Here is a 25,903-nt window from a genome sequence, read left to right on the forward strand (position 1 = left end):
CTGTATCCATGCTTGATCTGAGTTCAGTTTTTGGCAGGCTGTCCACTGGGCTCTCTTGGCACTAAATCCCACAGAGGTGTAACAGGGAGTTTCCCTTGTGAGAATAGACTGCAGATGTGGCTGTTACAATGGTAGGCACATTATATTAATAGGAATCCCAGAAGATGGTCCACAGCTGAGGTATAAACTTAACTGTACACAACCTCCCCACTCCATCCTTTCAACAAAAGAACACTAAAGATAATATTAATTGAGGAATTTCAAATTTAATTCAGGACTTCAAGAATTCTACAAGCTTTTCATACAATATTTTTGAAGCTTTTATAAGAACACAATATGCGTAACTGTTTGACTGCAAATGATCTAAGAAACAGAACACAGCAAGATTTTAAAATACGTATACAAAGTGAACTCACTCACGTTTGGCAGGACAGTGCCATGGAGAATATAGGAATGCACTGCATGATCCCAGATGGCCGCCAGAGATGGACTTTCTCCATCCAGTCTCCAGCCAACAAGTGAGGCAGTGCTTCAACAACAACCTATAGTAACAATTAAGTGGTTAAGTAATAGGTAACTACAGGTAGTAAACACTGAGCATAAGTTACAGTAATTGCATACATAATATAATGGAAGAGCAAATTTGACAGACCCATAGGAAAATATGGTTCTCTGAAAGACTCAGCAAGGATTCATTTCACACCACTTCTTCCACATATCCCATCTAGCAAGCAACAGACTTAGGTGTACACCTTTAGTCAGTTCTTTAGGGAATTCCGAAAGGCATCTCAGACAATACCATACTGTTGGCTGATAAAAAAGACGTGAACATCTAAAGTAACACAGTAGATACATAAATAGCTTGAAAACCTCAAGACTAACTGAATGCAGTAGTTTCTGCTACACTGCCTGACAGAGAAAGTGAAGCAACGAGAAGACATTATCTGATGTCACTGTAACTTCATACACATATGCACCATCGGCCGGTGAGTAAATGATTTGCAGTCCACCAGGACTGGCAAACAAGCACAAGAGTTCATTAGTGTTTTTTGTGCTTAGTGTTGTTACCAGGCCTGGAGGGGTTTATAAGTGGCATGAACAGCATCAGATATTTAGTGATCACTGTGAAGGACACGGAAATGCCACATATTCATGTGAGACAGCACTTCTTAGCAACTGACACAAGTTTGAAAGAGGCCTCATTGTGGGTCTCCATTTGGCTGGCTTGTTGAATCATGCAATATTCAGATTTGGAAAGTGTTTGGATGTAACTGTGGCTAATGGCAACATGAGGGCAGGCACACTTCTCATCTACGTTCCGGTCAACCACGTCTGACCACCATAAGGGAGGATAGCCTCACTGTGCACCGAGCACATTGTAACCACTTCACATCTGCACCTGCTATTGGATTCCTTGATACATTCTGTGTCATTCTGCACCATTGGTTGGACACAAGAAACAGTCAGACTAAGAAATTACTGTCCCATGCATAGGCTGCCATTAACACTGCAACACACCAGCTGCATTTGGAGCAGTGCTGTGACCAGGAAGCACAGACTGCTTATTAATAGTGTCACACTGTTTTCAATTAATTGCAGTTCTGTACTATCCTGGATGATCATCGTCAGCAGGTGTGGCAGCAACCTGGGGAGATGTCTCACTCTTCCAACATTTAGGAGGGACACCACAATTTTACTCCTGGTGTCATGGTATGGGGAGTCACTGGGTTCAACTTCATGGCGGGTAGTGACACATGGAATTCTGATAGTACAATGGCAAGTAATGGACATCCTAATATGCTGTCTGTCATGGTGCCATTTTTTGAACTGTCTGCATGATGTTGAGGTAATCCCATGGCTAGCACAATCCCCATATCTGTCCCCAACAGAATATGTGTGGGACAGCTTGTGTATAACTCTGCTGCAGCGTCAGTATCCAGGATGTCAACATCCAGTTACAGTTGTGATCAAGCTTGCCTCCGAAGAGGAAACAACAGCTTTATGAGATGCTTCCCAAACAAATAGTTGATGCATCCAGGCCAGAGGGGGTGCAACATCATACTAGTACGTGGGCTCATATTGCCAAGTTCTTTGTTAATTTGACCCGATTTTGTAATCACTGAAATAATGTCACATACTCTCTTAAACTGTGAAATTCCTTTTGTTTTCTCCTCCCCTTCTAGGTGCTTCACTTTTTTGTCAGGCAGTGTAGATGGCCAACAATCAAAGGAACTAAAAATAGAATTAAAAAGCAAGGATGGAGTTTAACATCGTGTTGACAATGGGATTTTTTGAGTACAAGCTCGGATTAGGAAAGGAAACTGACCATGCACTTTTAAGGGACCATTCGATATTTGCCTTAAGCAATCTAGGGAAACTGGAGAATACCAAATCAGAGTGGCTGGATGGGGATTTTAACTGCCATCCTCTCAAATACATGTCCTACATCTTCTCACTGCATCATCTCCAACAGTAACCTAAGTGAGCACTACTTAAGTGTAAAAAGTCCAGTAATGCACTGAATCTCAACACATGGTTTATAAGACAGTGGCAGTTGTACTCACAGATTTTTCAGTAATGATGCTGCTTTCTACTGGAGAGTGTCATCACTGGATGACTATACAGAACAACATAAACAGCTTTTTTACTTCATATTAAACAGCAGCTGTTTTTAATGTGGAAAAATGCAAGTTATGGTCCATAAACAATAGAACAAACTTGATAGTAACCAACTGCTAAATTAGTGGTAAATTTCAGGAATCTATCACATTGTTTAAACATTTTGAAATGATTAAATGAAGTGGTACGAAGCAGAAAGAACATGTAAAATCAGTAGTAGGTAAAGCAAACAGAAGACATAGATTTGAAGGAAGCCTCCTGGGAAAACAAGCCACATCTGTTAACAAAACTTCATACATGACATTAGTGCGGAAAATTACAGAGCACTGCTCTAGCCTTCCAAGTCCGCAGCAAACAGGTATGACAGCATATGAACAAATTCAGGATCAAACACATCAGCAATATAGAGGTGTAACAGAGATGGTCAGAGAACTAAACAGAAATTTTTAAACACTTCCACACAAACCAAACGAGTAAATTTACAAAACAGTGACAGTGATACAAGATAAACAGTACAACAAATTTTCTATTTGCGTAAAATGTCACACAAAGGAATCTTCTTACTACGTAATCATTACCTGAATGCAGTATATAGATATTTTTCCCTTGCTAAAACTACATACAGGACAGAGCAGAGAGTGGCTACTCTTGGTATGATGTACCTTCCTCCATGCACAGCACAGCAGCTGGCTACATAAATCCTCAGCAAGTCATTGTACAGTTCATACTGGAAGCATGAGGAAACTTTGTTACAAAGCATCATGTTGTAGCTGTTCTGTTTCAATGTACATGTCAACACATTGACTTCTGTGTGACACCACTCTTTGTTTGCAGGTAGCTTGGTGAGATTTACAATGAATGTGAGCCCCTGAATCATTCACATACAGACAGGAATGTGATTCATCTTAGCAGATAACATTTGGGGTGCCCTTCATGGGCTGCTGTTGGTGGCTTTTCATCCTCTGCAAACTTTCTGTGGGAAGGAGGAAACATGGATCTCTCCATCGCATATGAAACAAATTCCTCCACAGTATTCATTGAGAAACAGGATGGGAGGCATCAGTGCTGAAGCCTACAGGCATTTTTAACTCAGAGGGACAACAGTTTTCAGTGCTCTCTCAAATTCTGTTCACAGTATCATATCTTCCATATCATCTTCACCCACTTCCTCTCTCATTCTATAATACTGTCTTCAACTTCATTTCCCTTATATTGCCCTTCTATAAATTCCTTCCACATTTCAGCTTTCCCTTTGCTCAGTACTGGTTTGCCATCTGAGCTCTTGATATTACTTAAGCTGCTGCTCTTTTCTCCACAGGCTTCTCCAGTGTTCCTATAGGCGTTGTCTACCTTTACTCTAGTTATGAATACTTTTACAGCCTTGGATTCTCCTCTAGCGATTCCCGTTTAGCATTTTTGCTCTTTCATCAATCTCATTTTTTAGACATCTGTATTCCCTTTCACCTGCTTCACTTGCTACATTTTCATACTATCTCCTTTCATCAAATACATTCATTATCTCCTGTGTTATGCGACGATTTCTACTATGTCTTGTGTTGTTACGCATTTGTTCCACTGCTGCCTTCATATTTCATTTCTCAACTTTACCCATTCATATTCTGCTAGATTTTCTTCTGTTTCAGTCAAATGTCGCCTAGTGCTCCCTCTAAAACTTTCAATAACCTCTGTTCTTTTAACTTATCCAGGTCTGATTTCATTAATTTCCTACCTTTCTGCAATTTCTTAAGTTTTAACTTATATTTCAAAACCAATAATTTATGGTCAGAGTCCGTGTCTGTTCCTGGAAATGTCTTACAGTTTAAAATCTGGTTTCAAAATCTCTGCCTTACCACTGTAAAATCAATCTGAAACCTTCCAATGTCTTTATATCTCTTCCGCGTGTGCGACCTTCTTACATGATTCTTGAACCCAGTGTTATCAATGATTAAATTATGTTCTGTGCAAAATTCTAACCCGTGGGTTCCACTTTCATTCCTTTCCCCTGTCCATATTCACCTAAAGTTTTTCCTTCTCTTCCTTTTCCTACTATCAAATTCCAGTCCCCCATCATGATTACATTTTCGTCTCCCTTAACTATCTGTATAATTTCCTTCATCTCGTCACACATTCTTTCAATTTCTTGATCACCCACACACCTAGTTGGCATATAAACTTGCACTACTGTGGTTGGTGTTGGCTTCATGTCTATCTTGGCTACAATAAAGTGTTCACTATGCTGTTCAGAGTAGCTTATTCACACTCCTTTTTTCTAATTCATTATCAGACCTGCTACTGTGTTACCCCTGCACCAGAAGCCCTGTCCCCATGCCACCACTATTCTCACTATACCTAACTTCCACTTATCCACTTCCCTTATTATTGAGTCTTCTAGCTAGTCTACCCAATTAAGAAATCTACCATTGCACACAGGAGGCTACTTTTGTTTTTCCTGATGACAACAGCGAATGCCATCAATGTCATCATCTTTTAAACATGCAGTACAGCAGTATGTCCTCAGGAAAAAACAATATCTGCAGTTTCCCCTTGCTTTCAGACCTTTACAATACCAACATAGCAAGGCCTTGTTAGCTGATGTTGCAAGACCACATCAGTCAGTCATCTAGTCTGTTGCCTCTGTAGCTGCTGAACAGGCCGCTGACCCTCTACAAGAACAATGGATTAGTGAGGCATCTCCACAAGTACTCCTTTGTTGTGGATGCACCTATGGTATGGTTATCTGTACAGATGAGGCACATAAGTCCCACCCCTCAGCAATGTCCATGGTTCATGGAGGATGCAGCAATACAACATCCAAAATCCATTACTTAATTCACTAGAAGAGCTTCAGTATAATGGAAGTAATAGTTCTATTTTGCCACACTATTAGTTTACACTGCCACAAGGCATACAACACAGGGAATGGACAATGGTCTAGACTTCATGTACAGTTGCCTCTCTCCACCCCATTCCAGGAAAAAAAACAAGAACAAGAAGTTCAGCTTTGAAAAGCCAAGCAATTATGTTTTTTCTTCACACAGCTGAAATCCTCTGCAGCAATATTGTAAACAGTGCTGTAATTCAAAAGCTCACCAAGACTCATCTCAGCACTTAAGGGTCTTCTTGAAATCACATGCCAAGTCATTTTCAATACAAACCTGCTTTCCTCTCCACCTATCAACACATAAAACTGCTCTGCACACAGCATGGTTGGTCAAAGCATAGGATTACTGCCTACATCTTATTAGAACATTCTATGGAGAACTGCCCCAACCCTCACTCCATGAACTACGGACCTTGGCATTGGTGGGGAAGCTTGCGTGCCTCAGCGATATAGATAGCCATACCGTAGGTACAACCACAACTGAGGGGTATCTGTTGAGAGGCCAGACAAACGTGTGGTTCCTGAAGATAGGTAGCAGTTTTTTCCGTAGTTGCAGGGGCAAAGGTCTGTATGACTTATTGAACTGGCCTTGTAACATCAACCAAAACAGCACTGCTGTGCTGGTACTGCAAATGGCTCAAATCAACGGGAAACTACAGCTGTAATTTCTCCTGAGGGCATGCAGCTTTACTGTATGGTTAAATGATGATAGTGTCCTCTTGGGTAAAATATTCCCAAGGTAAAATAGTCCCCCAATCGGATCTCCAGCCAGGGACTGCTCAGCAGGGCATCAGGAGAAACAAACTGGTGTTCTACACATTGGAGTGTGGAATGTCAGATCCCTTAATCAAGCAGGTAGATTAGAAAATTTAAAAAGGGAAATGGATAGGTGAAAGCTAGATATAGTGGGAATTAGTGAAGTTTGGTGGCAGGAGGAACAAGACTTCCAGTCAGATGAATACAGGGTTATAAACACAAAATCAAATAAGGGTAATTCAGGAGTAGGTTTAATAATGAATAAAAAAAATAGGAACACAGATAAGCTACTACAAACAGAACGGTGAACGCATTACTGTAGCCAAAACAGACACAAAGCTGATTCCTACCACAGTAGTACAAGTTTATATTCCAATTAGCTCCGCAGATGATGAAGAGACCGAAGAAATGTATGGTGAGATAAAAGAAATTATTCTGATAGTTAAGGCACACAAAAAATTTAACAGTAATGGGGACTGGAATTCAATTGCAGGAAAAGGAAGAGAAGGAAAAGTAGTAGGTGAATATGGACTGTGGGTAATGAATGAAAGAGGAAGCCACCTGGTAGAATTTTGCACAGAGCATAACTTCATCATAGCTAACACTTGGTTTAAGAATCGTGAAGGAAGGCTGTATACATGGAAGAGACCTGGAGACCCCGGAAGGTTTCAGACTGGTTATATACTGGTAAGACAGAGATTTAGGAACCAGGTTTTAAATTGTAAGACATTTACAGGGGCAGAAGTGGACTCTGACCTCAATTCATTGGTTATGAACTGTAGATTAAAACTGAAGAAACTGCAAAAAGATAGGAAGGAATTTAAGGAGATGGAACTTGGATAAACTGAAAGAACCAGAGGTTGTAGAGAGTTTCAGAGGGAGCATTAGGAAACAATTGACAAGAAAACGGAAAAGGAATACAGTAGAAGAAGAACAGGTAGCTTTGAGAGATGAAACAGTAAAGACAGCATAGGATCAAGTAGATAAAAGGATGAGGGCTAGTGGAAATCCCTGGGCAACACCAAAGATATTGAATTTTATTGATGAACAGAGAAAATATAAAAATGTAGTAAATGAAGCAGGTGAAAAGGAATACAAATGTCTCAAAAATGAGTTCGACAGGAAGTGCAAAATGGCTAAGCTGGAATGGCTAGAGGAAAAATTTAAGGATGTAGAATCATATATCACAAGGGGTAAGACAGATGCTGCCTACAGTATAATTAAAGAGACCTTTGGAGAAAAGATAATCACCTGAATGAATATCAAGAGCTCAGATGGAAAACCAGCCCTAAGCAAAGATGGGAAAGGTGAAAAATGGAAAGAGTCTACAGAAGGGCAAGGTACTTGAGGGCAATATTATCCAAATGGAAGAGGTTGTAGATGAAGATGAAATAGGAGATATGACATTGCATGAAGAATTTGACAGAGCACTGAAAGACCTAAGTCGAAACAAGGCCCCAGGAGTAGACAACATTCCATTAGAACTACTGATAGCCTAAAACTCTTCCATCTTGTGAACAAGATTTATGAGACGGGCGAAACAACCTTAGACTTCAAGAAGAATGTAATAATTCCAAAGAAAGCAGGTGCTGACAAGTGTGAAAATTACAGAACTATCAGTTTCATAATTAATGGTTGAAAAATACTAACATAAATTCTTTACAGACGAATGGAAGAACTGGTAGAAGCCGACCTTAGGGAAGATCAGTTTGTATTCCGTAGAAATATAGGAACACGTGAGGCAATACTGACGTATGACTTATTGTAGAAGATGGGTTAAGGGAAGGTAAACCTACATTTCTTCCATTTGTAGACTTAGAGAAGTCTTTTGACAACGTTGACAGGAATACTTTCTTTCATATTCTGAAGGTGGCAGGTGCGAAACACAGAAAGTGAAAGCTTATTTACAATTTGTACAGAAATCAGATGGCTGTTATAAAAGTCGATGGACACAAAAGGGAAGTAGTAGTTGAGGAGGGATTGAGACAGGGTTGAAGCCTATCCCCATTGTTATTCAATTTGTATAATGAGCAAGTAGTGAAGGTAATAAAATAAACTTTGGAGTAGGGATTAAAATCCAGGGAGAAGAAATAAAAACATTGAGGTTTGCTGATAACACTGTAATTCTGTCAGAGACAGCAAAGGGCTTGGAAGAGCAGCTGAACAGAATGGGCAGTGTCTTGAAAGAAGGATATAAGATGAACACCAATAAAAGCAAAACAAGGACAATGGAATGTATTTGAATTAAATCAGGTGATGCTGAGGACATCTGACTAGGAAACGAGACACTTAACGTAGTATATGAGTTTTGCTATTTGGGCAACACAATAACTGGTGTTGCAAAAAGTAGAGATAATATAAACTGTAGATTGACAGTGGCAAGATGGGTGTTTCCTTAGAAAAGAAATTTATTAACAACAAGTATAGATTTAATTGTTAGGAAATTTTTTCTGAAGGTATTTGTCTGAAGTGTAGCAATCTGAAACATGGACGATAAAGCGTTTAGACAAGAAGAGAACAGAAGTTTTTGAAGTGTGGTGCTACAGAAGAATGCTGAAGATTAGATCGGTAGATCATGCAATGAATGAGGAGGTACTGAAGAGAGCTGTGGAGAAAAGAAATTTATGGCACAACTGGACTGAAAGACGGGTGATAGGATGCATCAAGGGATCACCAACTTGGTATTGGAGGGAAGTGTAGGGGGTAAAAACTGCAGAGGGAGAGCAAGAGATGAATACAGTAAGCAGATTCAGAAGGATGGAAGTTGCAGTAGTTACTCGGAGACAAAGAGGCTTGCACAGGATAGAGTAGCATGGAGAACTGTATCAAACCAGTGTTTGGACTGAAGGCCACCAACACAACAACAACAACCTGGATAACTGAATTAAGCATAGTGAAAGGAGGATGTACCTTACTGTTTATTCAATGAGGCTATTCAGTTAACACATTAAGATAAATTACTTGGATGAAATTTCAAGACGGTAAAACATATGTGATTTGATCATTACTTAACATTAACATACCTTATTGTGCATGTCACTCACCTTCAAAACCAAACATACATAAAACCCAATTGTTGCCATGGAAATAGCTGAAAGACTGTCAACGTTTCTTAGCAGTCCAAGAGGCAGTACCACAAAGAGAGCCAGACCTGGGCACAGAAGCATAAAGATACAAACTGTTTTCAGTAGATTGAGCTGATGACAGCATGCTTGACTGTAAAGTGGAGTACCTGAATCTTAAATATGATAACATGCACCAACATACTATATATTACTAACTAACTAATAATGTATGGAAAGTTCTGGTTGAGAATTATGAATTATTGAATAATAAAGGAGACAACTCACTGAAAGGCAGAAGCACTGTGTCGTTGATAGGTACACAAACAAAAGGTACAGAGCTTTCCTACCTTTTGGAATGAACTTCCTTTCTCAAGCTTGTAGGGAAAACATACACACACACACACACACACACACACACACACACACACACACACACACACACACACACGTCTCCCTACATTGAGCTCAGTCAGCTGCCAGCTCTTTCCTAGCCCATGAGGAGTGTACTGGCATGTGGCATGAGGTGGGGGTGCAGGGTGGGGTGGGGTGTGGGATGGAGAGAGGCAGGGAGGGGGTAAGGGGGGGGGGGAGGAGTACCTAGCAGCTTGGGGGAATTGGGGAGCTGTCTGTGGGCTAGCTAGGGATGCAGGTAGAGGGGGTAGATTGCAAGTTACCTTAGGTTTAGACCAGGGAGGTTACGGCAGCGAAAGATATGGTGTGATGATAGCTCCCATCTGCGCAGACCAGAAAAGCTGGTGGTGGTCGGGAGGATCAAGATGGCATGGGTTGTGAAGCAGCCATTGAAATCTCACATGTTGTGCTCTGCTGCATGTTGGGCCACCAGATGATCCACCTAGTTCTTGGCAACAGTTTAGCAGTGGCCATTCATTCTAGTTGACAGCTGGTTGGTTGTCATACCAATGTAAAACAATGTCCAGTAGTTGCAGCAGAGTTGGTATATAACATGGCTGCTTTCACAGGTGGCCTGGGGTCTGGTGGGGCAGGATAAGGTTGTGACAGAACTGGAGTAGATGGTACTGGGTGGGTGGATTGGACAAGTCTTGCATCTGGATCTTCCAGAAGGCTATGATCGCTGTGGCATGGGACTGGGAGTGGGAATGGCAAAGGGGTGGATTAGGATATTGTGGGGATTGTGGGGGCGGCAGAACACCACTCTGCAAGGGGCTAGAAGTAACTTGGGTAGGATGTCTATCATTTCAGGGCATGGTGATAGACAGTCAAAGTCCTGATGAAGGATGTGGTTCAGTCTTTCCACTCCCAGGTTATATTGGGTGACAAGGGGGAGGCACTTCTTTGTGGTTGGTTCTTGGGATGGATGTGAAGATCAGGTGTGTGGGGATACGGCATGGGAGATATGTTTGTATATTAGGTCTGGAGGGTATTGCCTGTCTGCAAAGGCCTTTGTGAGGCTTTCAGCATACTGGCCGAGGGAGCTCTCATCACTGCAGATGTGTCTTCCACAGGTGGCCAGACTGTACAGGAGGGGGTTGAAGTGGTGGCAGTTATCAAAGTGCAGATACTGTTGGTGATTGGTCGGTTTGATGTGGACCGAAATGTGGATGGAGCCATGTGAGAGTAGAACGACACCTAGGAAGGTGGCACGATAGGTAGATGAGGACCAGGTGAAATGAATGGGAGAGAAAGTGTTGAGATTGTGGAGGAATCAGGATAAGATGTTCTGGCCTTGGGTCCAGATTATGAAGATGTCATCAATAAACCTGAAGCAGAGCAGGGGTTTGGGGTTTTGGGAAGCTAGGAATGTTTTCTTCACGTGGCCCATGAAGAGGTTGGCGTAGGAGGGTGCCATGTGGGCGGCCATGGCTGTGCCACGAGCTTGTTTGTATACCTTCGCTTCAGAGGTGAAGTAGTTATGGGTTAGGATGTAGTTGGTTAGGTGCATGAGGAATGAAGTGGTGCGTTTGGAATCTGCAGGGCGTTGGGAGAGGTAGTGTCAATCACAGCAAGGTCATGGGCATGAGGGATGTTGGTGTATAAGGAGGTTGCATGAAGAGTGATGTGTAGGAACCGAGGAGGTAAGGTTGTGGCGATGTTGGGGAGCCAGTGCAGGTGGTTGGTATCTTTAATGGCGGAGGCAAGGTTTGGAAAATTGATTGCAGATGTTGGTCAACGAGGGACGAAATTCTTTCAATGCGGGCACAGTAACCAGCCACGATGGGGCATCTCGGATCGTTAGGTTTGTGGATTTTGGGGAGCATGTAGAAAATGGGTGTGTGGGCTGTTGTTGGGGTGAGTAGGGAGATAGATTCAGGCTCTGGGAAGGACCTAACGATTTCAGCAGGTATTGGAGGTTATGTTGGACTCCTGGGAGGGGGTCACTTTGGCAGAGCTTGTAGGTGGAGGTGTCGAACAACCCCTCAGCCGGGTAATCCCTCCAGTTCATTACAACAGTGGTGGAACCTTTGTCTGCCAGGAGGATATTAAGGTCAGGATCCATTTTTACGTTGCGTAAGACAGTCCTTTCTTCTGCTGAAAAGTTGTTGTTGTTGGGGAGAGACCTGGGGAAGGATGGTGAGGCCAGGTTGGAAATCAGGAATTCCTGGAAGGTGAGCAGGGGGTGGTTCTGAAGAAGCATGGGTGGGTCACAGTTGGATGGTAGTAAGAGTTCGGACAGGAAGAGTTCAGTGTTAGGATTAGATAGGCTTTAGTTGGAGGGGTTGGTGGTAAAGAGTTGTAGATCTTTCATTAAGTCCAGCATGGTTAAATCTGCGAGTAGGGCTAAATGTGCAGCCTTTGGATAGAAATTAAACTGTCGTTGGGCTGAAGATTTTGGTGGAAAGGTTAACAACAATGTTCTGGGATTGTTTGGGTTCTGGATTTTGCGGAGTGTTGGTAGATGGCTTTGGAGGATGTGGTAAGTTGAAAAGGTCAGCTAGGCACGGTTTCGGTGCTGTGAGGGGTTGATGAGGAGGAACACCTGGGGTTGGATGATGGTGTCCCAAGGTGGGAGTAGGATTTCAACAGAGTGAATAACATGTGGAGGTGGTGTTTAGAATGTTCTTCTAGATGTTGGAGTGTCAGGATTTCAATTTGGGTGATGAAGTATAGGTAGTGGGGATTGCATGGTAACAATATTTTGCGGATGGAGTGGAGGTGGTTCAGGGATGGCTGTGCTATGGAGATGTGTTTTTGTAGAATCAGGTTTTTGAGGGAATGGGGCTGGCGGAATCTGAAAAGCTGAAGGTCATAGTGGAAGGAGAGGTGCAATCCAGAATTAGAGATTTTTATGGTTAGGCAATTGACCGGGGGAGGGGGATTGCATGACTCGGGCAGCAATTGGCTCTGAGCACTATGGGACTTAACATCTATGGTCATCAGTCCCCTAGAACTTAGAACTACTTAAACCTAACTAACCTAAGGACAGCACACAACACCCAGTCATCACGAGGCAGAGAAACAGGCAGCATTTAAGGAACAGGATATGGGACAGGGTTTTGGCTAGGGGTAGGGAAACTTTTCTGAACTGATGCAGATAAATAGAGCAGGGGTCCAGGGTCCACTGCATTGGGGGAGGGGAGAGGGGGGGGGGGAAGAGGAGAGGGGGGGGGGATGGCACTGGGAAAGGAAACGGTGCTGAAGTGGTGGGTGAAGGTTTCAAGCCATTGCAGGGGGAGCTGAATAACGTTGACAGGTGTAAGGAGTGAAAGAAATTGTGTTGGGGGCACAGGTCAGTATTGTGACAGGTATATCTGGCCACACATGATATATTGTCATGTGTGCAAAATAAATTCAATAGCACATGATTTATCGTCACGCATAAGAGATAAAAAGAAAACAAGAACAGGCAGATTGGGAGCGATATGTGAGAGAGGGAAGGATTTTGTGTTGCTAGAACTGTGTGATGCTGTTATCGGGAGTCACATGGCACGTGGAGTTGTGTGCGTGGCTGTCATAATGGGTTGCGTGCATGGCTGTCATAATGGACGCAACCGTAACTGCAGGGTGTAACGAAAGTCATGTGCAACCACTTGTATTGTGGCAATTACAGAGTGTGTCATAGTGACAAGAGCGAAGAAATGTAAGAGAAAGAAATGGACAGACAATAGAAGGCATCTAAATAAAGGAGACAGTAACGAAGGATGGACAACATGAGATTTGGATGGAAGTGAGCCACTAGGTGGTATAATAATGTACAGAAAGTGCTGGTTGAGAATTATGAATTATTTAAAAATAAAAGATACAACTCACAGAAAGACACTAGTGTTGCATTGTCGGTATGTAGACAAACAAAAAGTACTGAGCATTGCTAACTTTCAGAATGAAACACACTTAGATGCACATACTTGTTTCCCCACATTGTGCTCAGTCAACTGCTAGCTCTTTCCTGGCCCACCATCAGCTTTTCTGAGCTGCACAGATGGGACCTATCCTTACAGCACAGCCTTCACTCCCATAACCTCCCTGACCTAAACCTATAACAACACGCTGCTTCTCCCCCCCCCCCCCAAATAGAGTGTGTGTGGGGGGGGGGGGGGGCACCGTCCTCTGCCCCAGTATCCCTGCCCAATTCATGTCAGCTGTGTGCTGCTACCTTAGTCTGTGAAATCGCATGCCCAGCTGTCTGCCACCTGCCCCCTCTACCTGCAGCCCTAGCTAGCCCACAGACAGCTCCCCACTCTCCCTGGAGCTGCTAGACACTCCCCCCCCCCCCTACCCCTTCCTTGCCTCCTGCCTCTCTCCATCCATCGCCCCACCCCAGCCTGCACCCCACTAGACTCACTGTGGGCCAGGAAAGAGCTGGCAGTTGACTGAGCACAATGTAGGGAGACACGTGTGTGTGTGTGTGTGTGTGTGTGTGTGTGTGTGTGTGTGTGCGCGCGCGCGCGCGCGCGCTACACGTGTGTATGTGTGTTTGTGTGTGTGTGTGTGTGTGTGTGTGTGTGTGCGCGTGCTTTTCCTACAAGTTTGAAAACAGGAAGTTCATTCCGAAAGCCTCCTTTATTCTTAAATAATTCGTAACTAACTAACTAACACATTAATGCCCAAATAAGCTTCCATCAACAACATGGATAACTACTTGACGAAACATTATGTCTAGCATTTTCAATAAATAAACTGTAGATTTTAAGAACATATAGTAAAATTAGTCACTGCTGTTAGTTTGGTACGAGGGCCGTTCAGAAAGTAACCTCCAGTTGATTTAAAAAAATACAACAAGTTAAATAAAAATATTTTAATATATACATCTTACAACTACATCTTTGCACTATTTTTCTACATAGTCTCCATAGCGATTGAGGCACTTATCGTATCTCTTCACAAGCTTTGAAATTCCTTCTGCATAAAAATCACCCGCTTGTGCCTGGAGCCAGCCTGTGACCGCATCTTTGAGCTCTTCGTCGTCATCAAACCGCTGTGACCCGAGCCATTTCTTCAAATGCATGAAGAGGTCTGGGCTGTAAGGTGGATGGTTGATAACGTCCCACTTGAAGGACTCAAGAAGGGCCGTTGTTCTGCGAGCAGAGTGAGGACGGGCGTTATCGTGCAAAAAAAACGATACCGGAAGTCAGCATACCACGGCGTTTGTTCTGTATAGCCCGTCGTAACTTTTTATTGTTTCACAGTACACGTCTTGATTAATGGTCGTACCATGTTCCATGAATTCAACCAACAACACCCCTTTGGCATCCCAAAACACCGTTGCCATCAGTTTTCTGGCAGAAAAATCTTGCGAGGCTTTTCTTGGTTTGGTAGGCGAATTTGAATGTGCCCACATCTTTGATTGTTCTTTTGTCTCAGGGTTCACGTACTTAATCCAGGTTTCGCCACCGGTCACGATTCTGTTTAACAATGGTTCTCCTTAGTCCTCATAACGTGACAAAGTCTAATGCAGAGGCCATTCTTTGAGTTTTGTGGTGGTCGGTAAGAATTTTGGGCACCCATCGTGCACAGAACTTACGGTAACCCAATCATGCTGTCACTATCTCGTACAAGAGAGTCTTAGAAATCTGTGGAAAACCAGTAGACAACTCCGACATTGAGAAACGTCGATTTTCACGAACTTTTGCATCAACTTTCTGAACGAGTTCGTCAGTCACCAATGATGGTCTACCACTCCTCTCTTCATCATGAACGTTTTCTCGTCCACTTTTAAATAAACGTACCCATTCACGGACAACTCCTTCACTCATAACTCTTGGTCCGTACACGGCACAAAGCTCACGATGAATAGCCGCTGCAGAATATCCTTTGGCTGTAAAAAAACTTATGACAGCACGCACTTCACATTTGGCGGGGTTTTCTATTGCAGCACACATTTCAAACTGCCACAAAAACTAAACTAGCGCAGGTACGACGTTCACTCGACCACGGCTTGATGCCGACTGACCTGTTGAGTGCGTGAACGCACAGATGGCATCGCTACTCCCCCCACAACCCGCACTGTGACCAATCGGAGGTTACTTTCTGAACCGCCCTCGTAGTATCATTTCAGGACTCTGTTTCTGGTTTGTTTTCTTGCTAATTCGTCTTCTTGCATCTTTTCAACAACCGCTTGCCTCGAGTCATCTCACCATCATCAAGGCTGCTTCGAGGCATGATGAAGATACTACAAACACTCTAGAATTCACAAAGTGACAAGCTGTAGGTAATCTACAGTTATCTCCCAGAAATAGTTTCCTAGTGACTTGGATTACAATAGCATACCATAATTATTTGTGAGTTTCATGAACCACAACTCTGACCTCTGGCTACGATGCGGAACATGTCATTTAATTTACAAATGTAATGCACTTTCTCGGTGAAAAACATGGCAACATGTTGATCACCCAATGTTTCTCAGAGTGTTCCAAACATTTGGAAACAGCTCAAGGTAAAGATAAAGTGTGTATGGTGGGTATATATGACCCTCAAACACCAGGTCTGAAAGTGTTGCACCAGCCATATGCAGCCATGCATTATTATTCTGTAAAAGAACACCTGCAGACCACAATCCATGTTGTTTAAATATGACTGCAGGTCGAATTGTTTCAATGTGACTACATGTCGAACTCCTAGTTGACACCTTTTCCTCCCTAAAGACAGTCAGCTCACCTGTCTTCACAAATTTAAATGGTTGTGTTAACTAATTGACAATGAGAAACTGAGTCAAAGGCTTTGCAGAATTCAAGAAACTAGTGTCAGCCTGTCTGTCAGTCTCAGTGTTATAACTTCAAGTTGAACAAATATATTTCAAGGAAGACGCAATACATGAAAGTCACAGATCAAGTAAACAGAGTGTACACTTTAACAGTCAAATCATAACTGAGTCCAAGTCTAGCGGCCGCTGGCTGGCTGGCTGCTTAGGTGGCGCTGCTGCTGCGTGGCTGGCAGACAGCGCCGCATGTAGAGGACGCGCGTAACTGCGCGGCGGCACTTTGAAAGATCGGCGAGTCACAACACTCAGCCACCTACTAGACACTTCGAATGGAGGAAACTGCTCTGCATTACCACTACTTACAGAATCAAAGCTGGTGCTTATAAAGGAGGTGCATAATCTCAAATGGAGTGCTGATACAGTCCCAATCACAGTTTATCATAGTTTTCAAGGTTTGCTGTGTTATAATCATTCCACTTCTGGATCCAGCAATATGCTGGAATTTCCTATAAGATTTGATACATCAAGTGCACCATTCTGCAGAGCAGGAGGTAAGCTTGACTCAATGGAAGTCATGTTCCAGATTTAGCGCAGCCAGTACAAAGCAAGCAAGATAAGGCTGAAGCATGGAGGACAGATAAACAGAGGAAAGACACTTTATGATAACATTATGGAAAGAGAAAATGAAACGCATGGGAGAATTTCACAAAACAATAAATGGTGTAAGTTGAACCTGGAGGAGACATTATTCCTTCAGAATTATTATGATCCTTTGGACAATCAAACACTGCAAAACTCTTCCACCCAGTATGCAAGCTATATGTGAAATGAAACGCAAAATATCCTCCAATTACAAGAAGAATGTCGTAACCCCAATACCAAAAAAGGCAGGTACAGCAGGTATATTAACAAACCTTTAGTTTAGTAATTCATGGGTGTAAAATGGTAAACTGAATTACCTACAGAGGAAAAACGAGGGAAGATCAGCCTCAGCTCCAGGGAAATGTAAGAGTATATGAAGCAATATCACTTACATTGAAATATAGGCAGAGAAAAAGTTAAATCCACAATTATAGCATTTGTAGATTATGTTAAAGATTTTGGCACTGCTAACTGGAATACACTCTTTGGGTTACAATACTACCAAGGATAAAATACAGGCAGCAAAAGATTATTTACAATTTGTACAAAAATCAAACTGTATTTGTACGAGTCAAAGGACGTGAAAAAGTGGTAGTGCTTGAGTATGGAGTGATAGAGTTGTAGCCCAAACCCATGTCACCTAACATATACAATGAGAAAGCAGTAAAGGGATTAAAGAATAAATTTCAAAAACAAATTCAAGTTCATGGAGAAAAAATAATTCTGTCAGAGACGGCAACAAATTTGGAGATCCATTGAATGAAATGAATGGCATTTTGAAGAAAGAATGTGTGTGTGTGTGTGTGTGTGTGTGTGTGTGTGTGTGAGAGAGAGAGAGAGAGAGAGAGAGAGAGAGAGAGAGAGAGCTCTGCATGAAAGGGGCTGCAGTGACCAAAATTAAAGTTCCTGTTTCAATTCTAAATCATATTTCTCCACTTAAGAGCCATTCATTCTTATGGTGCTCTTGCTGAAAACAACTCAATCAGTTTACTGGAGTAGGTAGTATACAGCACACCTGGTTAGTGCCAGTTTGGTGAAATCTCTTTGTGTCAGGGGCTGCTCAGTTTCACTAGGAATCGTCAGCACATATTTTGTCATGTTCCCTATGACATGATCTATCACTCCTTTATGTTTCATGCAAAGACTTTAAAACATGTTGTACATACTCATGTATTAGGAAACATCTACACCTATACTCTGCAAACCACCATGAGGGGCATGGCAGAAGATACAGCCCATTGTACCAGTTACTAGGATTTCTTCCTGTTCCATTCACATAGGGAGCACAGGAAAAATGATTGATTGAATGCCTGTGTGTGTGTGTGTGTGTGTGTGTGTGTGTGTGTGCAGTAATTATTCTTATCTTATCTTCAAGATCGCTTTGTGAGCAATACGAAGGAGGTTGTATGTATTCCTACAGTAATCATTTAAAGCCAGTTCTTAAAACTTTCTTGGGATAGTTTATGTCTGCCTTAAAGAGTCTTCCAGTTCAATTCCTCCAGTATCTCTGTGACACACTCCCATGGATTAAACCAGTCTGTGACCATTCGTGCCGCCCTTCTTTTTACATATTCAATATCCCCTGTTAGTCCTATCTGATATGGACCCCACACACTCGAATAATATTCTAGAACCAGTTGAATGCGTGATTTGTACGAATCTCCTTTGTATATTGACTGCAATCCCCCTGTATTCTACCAATAAACTGAAGTCTACCACCTGCTTCACTCACAACTGAACTTACGTGATCATTCCATTTCATATCCCTACAAAGTGTTACACCCATGCATTTGTATGAATTGGACGATTTCAACAGTGACTCACTGATATTACAGTCATCGGACACTAGGGTTTTTTTGTTTTGTGAAGTGCAAAATGTTATATTTCTGAACATTTAAAGCAAGTTGCCAATCTTTACACCACTCTGAAATCTTATCAAGATCTGACTGAATATTTATGTGGCTTCTTCCAGATATTACTTCATTATATATAATAACTGCATCACGCACCATGCATTGTCTGCAAGGTCATTAACATACAAAATGAACAGCAAGGGTCCCAACACACTTGCCTGGGGGACACCCGAAGTTACTTCTACATCTGATGATGATTCTCCATTCCAGATAACATGTTGTGTCCTCCCTGCCAAAAAGTCCTCAATCTAGTCACAAATTTCACTTGATATCTCATATGATCATACTTTTGACAATGTGTATAGGTGTGGTACTGTTTTAAATGCTTTTCGGAAATCAAGAATACAGCATCTATCTGATTACATTGATCCAAAGCTTTCAGTATGTCATGTGAGAAAACTGCGAGTTTGCTTTCATATGATCAATGTTTTCGAAATCCCAGCTGGTTGGCATTGAGAAGGTCATTCTGTTCAAGATACCTAATTATGTTTGAGCTCATAATATGCTCTAAGACTCTACAGCAAATCAATGTTTTGTGGATCACTTCTACTACCCTACTTGCAAGCCTGCCCAGCTAGCCACACGGTCTAACATGCCGCTTCCTGAGTGGGAAAGCATGCAGGTTCCCGGCATGAATCTGCCCGGTGGATTAGGTTCGAGGCCCGGTGTGCCGGCCAGCCTGTGGATGGTTTTTAAGGCGGTTTTCCATCTACCTTGGCGAATGCAGCCTGGTTCCCCTTATTCCACCTCAGCTACACTATGTCGGCGATTGCCACGCAAACACTGTCTCCATGTATGCGTACACCATTATTACTCTACCACACAAACATTTGGGATTCCATTCGTCTGTATGAGACATTCCCCCGGCGGTTCACTGGGGGCCGAACCGCACAATAACACTGGGTTCGGTATGTGGAGGGGGGGGGGGGGGGGGGTCCTGCTGTGGGCTTGTGAACCACTGGGGGCTACAACCACTGGGGGCTACAGCAGGACACACACACACACACACACACACACACACACACACACACCTTCTTGTAGACAGGTGTGACCTGTGCCTTTTTCCAAGAACTGGGCATGGTTTTTGTTTGAGGGATCTACGATAGATTATAGTTAGAAGAGGGGCTAACTCAGCTGCAAATTCAGTAAAGAATCTGACAGAGATTACATTGGGTCCTGGAACTTTGTTCAGTTTTAATGATTTCAGCTGTTTCTCAACACCGCTGACACTAACACGTACTTCATTCATCTTTTCAGCAGTATGGGGATTAAATTGTGGCAATTCTCCTGCCTTTTCCTTCGTAAAGGAACATTGAAACAGAGTTAAACATTTCATCTTTTCCACTGCTACCTTCAGTTTCAGTTTCTGTCTCATTCATTAGGGACTGGAAACTAATTTTGGTGCCGCTAACAGTCTTTATATAAGACCAGAGTTTCTTTGGGTTCTGTGAAAGGTCACTTGACAACATTGTGCTACAGTAGTCATTGAATGCATCACGCATCGCTCTCTTGACAGCAAAATGTGTTTCATTCGGCATCTTTCTATCTATAGCTGTGGACTTTGTTTTACACCTATTATGCAGTAGTCTCTGTTTCTTTAGAAGTTTCTGTACATTCTAGTTTGGTGTGGTGATCACCATCAAACCTGTCTTAAAAATGATGACAACCTATACATTTTTATGGTTGAATCACAACCACAACCACAACCACCACTAGGTGGGAAGCATCTTTAACATAGGTGTTTCTAGTAGCATGTGTCAGCAATTATTTGCAGCAGCTTGTGAGGAAACAGTTTTAGTTCTCAAAGCTCAGTCCATAATGGACCCAGTGGGACTGAAGGAAGACATCAAAGCAATGCAGAGGCAGGCTGCTAGATTTGTTACTGATAGGTTCAAACGACATCTAAGTATTAACAGAGATGTTTCGAGAATTCAAATGGGAATCCCTGGAGGGAAGGCGATGTTGTTTTCAAGAAACATACGTCACGCATAAAGACCACAAAGATAAAATAACAAGAAATTTTGGCTCATACAGAGGCATGCAGGCAGTCATTTTTCTCCTGCTCTATTTGTGTGTGGAACAGGAAAGAAATGACAAGTAGCGGTACAGGGTATCCTCTGCCACACACCATATGGGGCTTGCGGAGTAACTATGTAGATGTAGAATTGTTAAGTGCGTAAAGTGAAGCAAATCATCACACTGAAGCAAAGTTATGCCATCTGAACAGACAAACAAAAGAAATTTTCTCGTATATAATGCAGAATTGTTCAGGATATGTGGGCTGTAAGCTATGCTACGACACAAAGTAATTAATGTTAACTTGTCTTTTGAGGTGTGATTACTTACCAACAAGAACAGAGGATCTCAGTCTGGATGAGTCATCAACTCCTAGTGTCTTTGCAACAATTGCAGGTCCCAAGTCACCAACCACCACAAAGAAAGCAATACATGTGCCCATCAGAAAACCTATAATGCAGAGCTCAACCAAAAATTTTCCTGTGGGTCCATATGCGTGGAAGGCTGAAAAAAGTCAATGTCAAAGAACAGATATATTTTGGCGACGTAGAAAAAATAGCGCAGAAACATAATGTCATAACATATGTAAAACTAGTTTATTATTTACTGATAAAACCATAGCTACCACTGACTTTTATCCCCCAAGCAAAAATTAAAGTAACTCAGATAATAGAACATATAACGTATCATATTCACTCTGGTTCATTTATATGCGGGGTTATTAAAAAAAAGACAGTGCAAAAGTAAGCTGATTTAATTTGTACATGACCTAAAAAGTATACTTGAAAGAAGACGTTCATGAGTTTGTCATATGTATAAAGAGTAATAACTGATGAAACAATCAAACAGATATAGAGGTGCCACATAGGATCACACAGCAGATGTCTGCATGGTAATTTACTTCTTACTGGATGTGTCCCATCACACTGTAAGCACACCACATACACTCACACTTAACTGTAGCAGGCTGATGTACCTTTTCTTTCTCCAATGGCAGCTGCTCAGCTGATGCGAGTCTTGGACATTGATGTTTTGTGGAATGACAACAAAAGCTTTGGAGTTCAGCACATATTAGCATTGTAAGAGGAGAGTCAGCACTGTGCATATCGTGTTAAGTATGTGATACTCGTATCACTAGAGTAGTAAGTGTCACACAATATTTCCATTTTGGTGAAGATTAATGCCCTACTAATATATTGTGAAGTGTAAAGTATTGCAACTGCATAAAGGAGAGAGATTTTATTGGAATTATTTTAAGATTTTGTTGAAATACATGTAGCAAATGATATTGAAGCAGGTTGTTGAGCATAGAACATTGTGACCATGACAAATTTCATATCAATTAATCTGAAATAGCAGCTACACTGACACATTTGCATAATACCAGTAATGGAGTAAACTGATGTGGAAGACAAAGACGTCGTTTTAAAAACAAAGTGTGTGACATTTTTCGGAAAAAGTAAAATTGTTTTTTGTACAATGAACCTGGAATAATCAAATTTAGCTGACACGCTTTCTTTCATTTCAGTCTTCTAATAATTTAGACCAATGTTTTATTCTGGGGTTTTAAGCATAATCCTGTTTGTCTATGGCACATGATACTTTGTTAGGCATTATTACCCATAACGGATGTAAGCTCTCTTTATCAACAAATAACCCAACTCGTAATTTTTGATAAACAGTATGTCATTTCTGGGATGGGGCTTACAATATCACCAGTTATCTCCTCCATTTTGCATGAGAAACAATTTTTCAATTTATCTATGGCTTGTAGTAAAGACAAAACAAACAGTATCACTGACAGCTCCTAACAAAAAGAAATTGCTTGGTGTTCAATCAGATAATGGTACAAGTCAGAACAGCACTGGGGCATCCACCATTGCTGACAGGGGTAATCCACTGCTCTAGAAGGCATGAATTCAGGCTTCATGAACCTTAAATAAGCATATGGATAAGCTTACACGGAATGACTTGAGGAATAAACGCTGTCACAGAAAGGGATGAAGATTACAGTTTACAATCTAGTCTATGATGAGACCATTATGTTTATTGTGTTTCACTTAGGAGACACGAAACTAGCAGTCAACTAGCAATCAACACGATATATTAATTTAAGGTATGCGTGGAACATATAGGCCTACTTACCTAAAAATTCGAAGTTCCTCCTCCTGGCCATTATTGCTGCTTTAAGGAGGTAGTGACAAGCGTAACGTGACAGCATACTACTTAGCAGAAGCATAACTATTGACAAAATTATTCCGCACTGCAAGGAAAAGAATTGCCATTTTATTTCATTCTTCATTTTGGGCGGTAATAGTTTTCCACAAACTGATTAAATATCTCACCTGTTTGAAACAGAAAGGCATTGCTAAGACACTAACGCCAATAATACTGTTGGCTAGCGTCATCGTTATGCCCATACTGGAAGTCATTTTTAATATCTTTTTGAGAACCCCACAACTACTTAATACAACTTTAACAATAAACTTCCTCGTAGATGCGCACAAGCAAGATTTTTGACAGCTTGGGGGTTATGTGTACAGTTCTCATTCAAACTTCTATTTGCAATATCACAGTTACAATGACCAACCGGCCTCACTTATGGTTTCACATAATGCACTGGGAAAAAAGTATACAAAAACGTTGCCACATCACAAATTGCAAGCAATACAATACGAAGAAGGTCACAACACGTTCTGCTACTCTGTCATTTCGTTGTGTTGTGGTCGGAGTACCAACAAATGCATAAACAAATATACTTTAAGTGGCATCTTACTACTCTTAAACCGAGCTCCACGCCACCCCGTCTCGCGTTAACCCCGTCCGTTGCCATGACAATTTCATTAGGTTGTCTGCAACAAGTTACCATTCGTATTTTGTTTCAACCGATGAGTGGCTTGAATTTGGTGCGTATTGTGTCTACAGTGTTGGCTGCCGTGAGTACGTCCGGGAGTTGCAGTCATTTGCACAATTAAGCTTTAATCGGTAGGTGTGAAACGGTTTATATTATCATTATCGTACATATTAACTTACAAATCCTGTCAGTAATGACAACTACGTTGTTATTGCGCGTATTTTTTTATTTATGATTTGAGTCAATAAAATTCGGCGAAAATTCAATGTATCTACAGGTTATGTGTACATCACTCTTGACAATGGAAACACACCAACAGTTCAGGTAATATACCGAACGTGTATATATTGTCGCTTATTCGCTTTGTAGAATATTGATCAGTAAATGTTTTCTTGAATCAACTAGTTATTAGCCGATTTATTTGATTATACGGACGTAATTTGCACTCCCCCCCCGTGTTATGCGTATTGCAATATTTATACAAATTGTAATTTTCACTTGTACCAAATTCATATGTAACAACACACAACGGAATTTCTGGGACTAATTAAATTCACATCAAATCAGAATATTTGCGTATGCCAAAATGTAACAGGGACACAATTTTTTTTTTAAAAAAAAAACTTTGCTGTGACCAGAGATGATTTAGAATTTTTGAAGGTTTAAAGTTGGATTAAAGTACTGTTGTTACTGTATTGACGGAAGATATATTTTGCTGTCGTTTAGCAACCAGTAGTTTTCGCATTAGGTCTGTGTACTTCTACCAAATTGTTATACAATCTTTTTGACGTAAACCTGAGAAATATCTGCTGTATATGCAGATTAGATTACTGGTAGATTCAGTAAAAGGCTCGAGAAAACTATTTGTTAGCTTGGTAAGCCATCCACCATGGTAGTAAAAACACTGTAACCAGTTCTGACCCTAGTCACTTGCAGATTTTAAGCCTGAATATTCAATGCCTTAGAAATAAATCACTAGAATGTGAGGTAGCAATGAACGGTGCAAACATTGATTGCATGTACATCATGGAGCATTGGTGCAGAAGTTTTGAACTAAGTATCATTAACATTCATCCATATATATTAGCAAGTCAGTATTGTAGAAAAAATGCCAAAAATGGATGTGTATGTATCTTCATCAAATCAAGTATCCGGTACAAAAGAGTGGGTGAAGCTGAATCATTGAGTGTGGAAAATCATTTTGAAGCAGCAGCTATACAGTTGTATGACATACAGGGTAAAGTCATAGTCATAGCAATATACAGTCTACCTAATGGGGATACAGCCTTATTCATTGATCTATTAGAAACACTGCTTAACATTCTTTATTTTAAAAGAGCCACTGTAGTTGTCTGTGGGGATTTCAGCATAAATCTTATGAATGAAAGTAGGCTAAAACCAGTTCCTAAATCTATTATGTAGTTTCAATCTGTTTCCACATATATACAAACCCACAAGAATAACCTACAATACACACAGTCTTATCGGTAATATATTTTCAAATGTATGATCCACAGAAGTAGAAGTAACAAATACTGATTTGGGATTATCAGACCATAATGTTCTTATCCTCATAATTCCTTCAGTGCCGCTGCAAGGAAAAAAAGTGTACTTCATGTATAAAAGAAAATTTTCCTCTGAAAACTGTGTAGAATTTACAAATATCCTAACTAGTGAGTCCTGGGGGGAAGTGCTATCCCTAACAAATACGAATGATGCAAATAACACTTTTTCTTCAATTTTCATTCCAAAGAAGCTGTCAAGAATCACGTCACAATAAAAAGCCAAGTGCTTGGATCACAGCTGGAATCAAAACTTCTTGTGGAACTCTAAAGTAAATTAAAAATTGAATACATCTACAGATCCACAGTTCATAGAAAATGTTAAGAATTACAAGAGGTTATATTGAAAAGTGATTGCCAAGGCAAAATTTATAAGTAATGACAACTTGATAAGACAGTCTTATAACAAACCGAAAGCCATATGGGGTATTGTGAAGACTGAAACAGGAAAGAGATGTGAAGACCAGGATATCATTCTCAG

General features: G+C 41.3%; 1 protein-coding gene across 1 annotated transcript in view; it reads right to left on the minus strand.

The window, feature by feature from the left end:
• The window catches only part of LOC124606905 (putative sodium-coupled neutral amino acid transporter 10), a 79,241-nt gene extending 55,756 nt beyond the window's left edge, over nt 1-23,485 (minus strand). The window contains exons 1-5 of the mRNA XM_047139008.1: nt 23,352-23,485; nt 23,152-23,269; nt 21,337-21,510; nt 9,301-9,407; nt 421-542 (exon numbers count right to left, since the gene is read on the minus strand). Of these exons, the coding sequence (XP_046994964.1) occupies nt 421-542; nt 9,301-9,407; nt 21,337-21,510; nt 23,152-23,269; nt 23,352-23,438 (608 nt within the window). The 5' untranslated portion in view covers nt 23,439-23,485. The remainder of the gene's footprint in view (nt 1-420; nt 543-9,300; nt 9,408-21,336; nt 21,511-23,151; nt 23,270-23,351) is intronic.
• Between the last annotated feature and the right edge of the window lie 2,418 nt (nt 23,486-25,903).

The sequence above is a fragment of the Schistocerca americana genome, chromosome 3 (genome assembly GCF_021461395.2).
Source record: "Schistocerca americana isolate TAMUIC-IGC-003095 chromosome 3, iqSchAmer2.1, whole genome shotgun sequence".
In the NCBI taxonomy this organism is placed as follows: domain Eukaryota; kingdom Metazoa; phylum Arthropoda; class Insecta; order Orthoptera; family Acrididae; genus Schistocerca; species Schistocerca americana.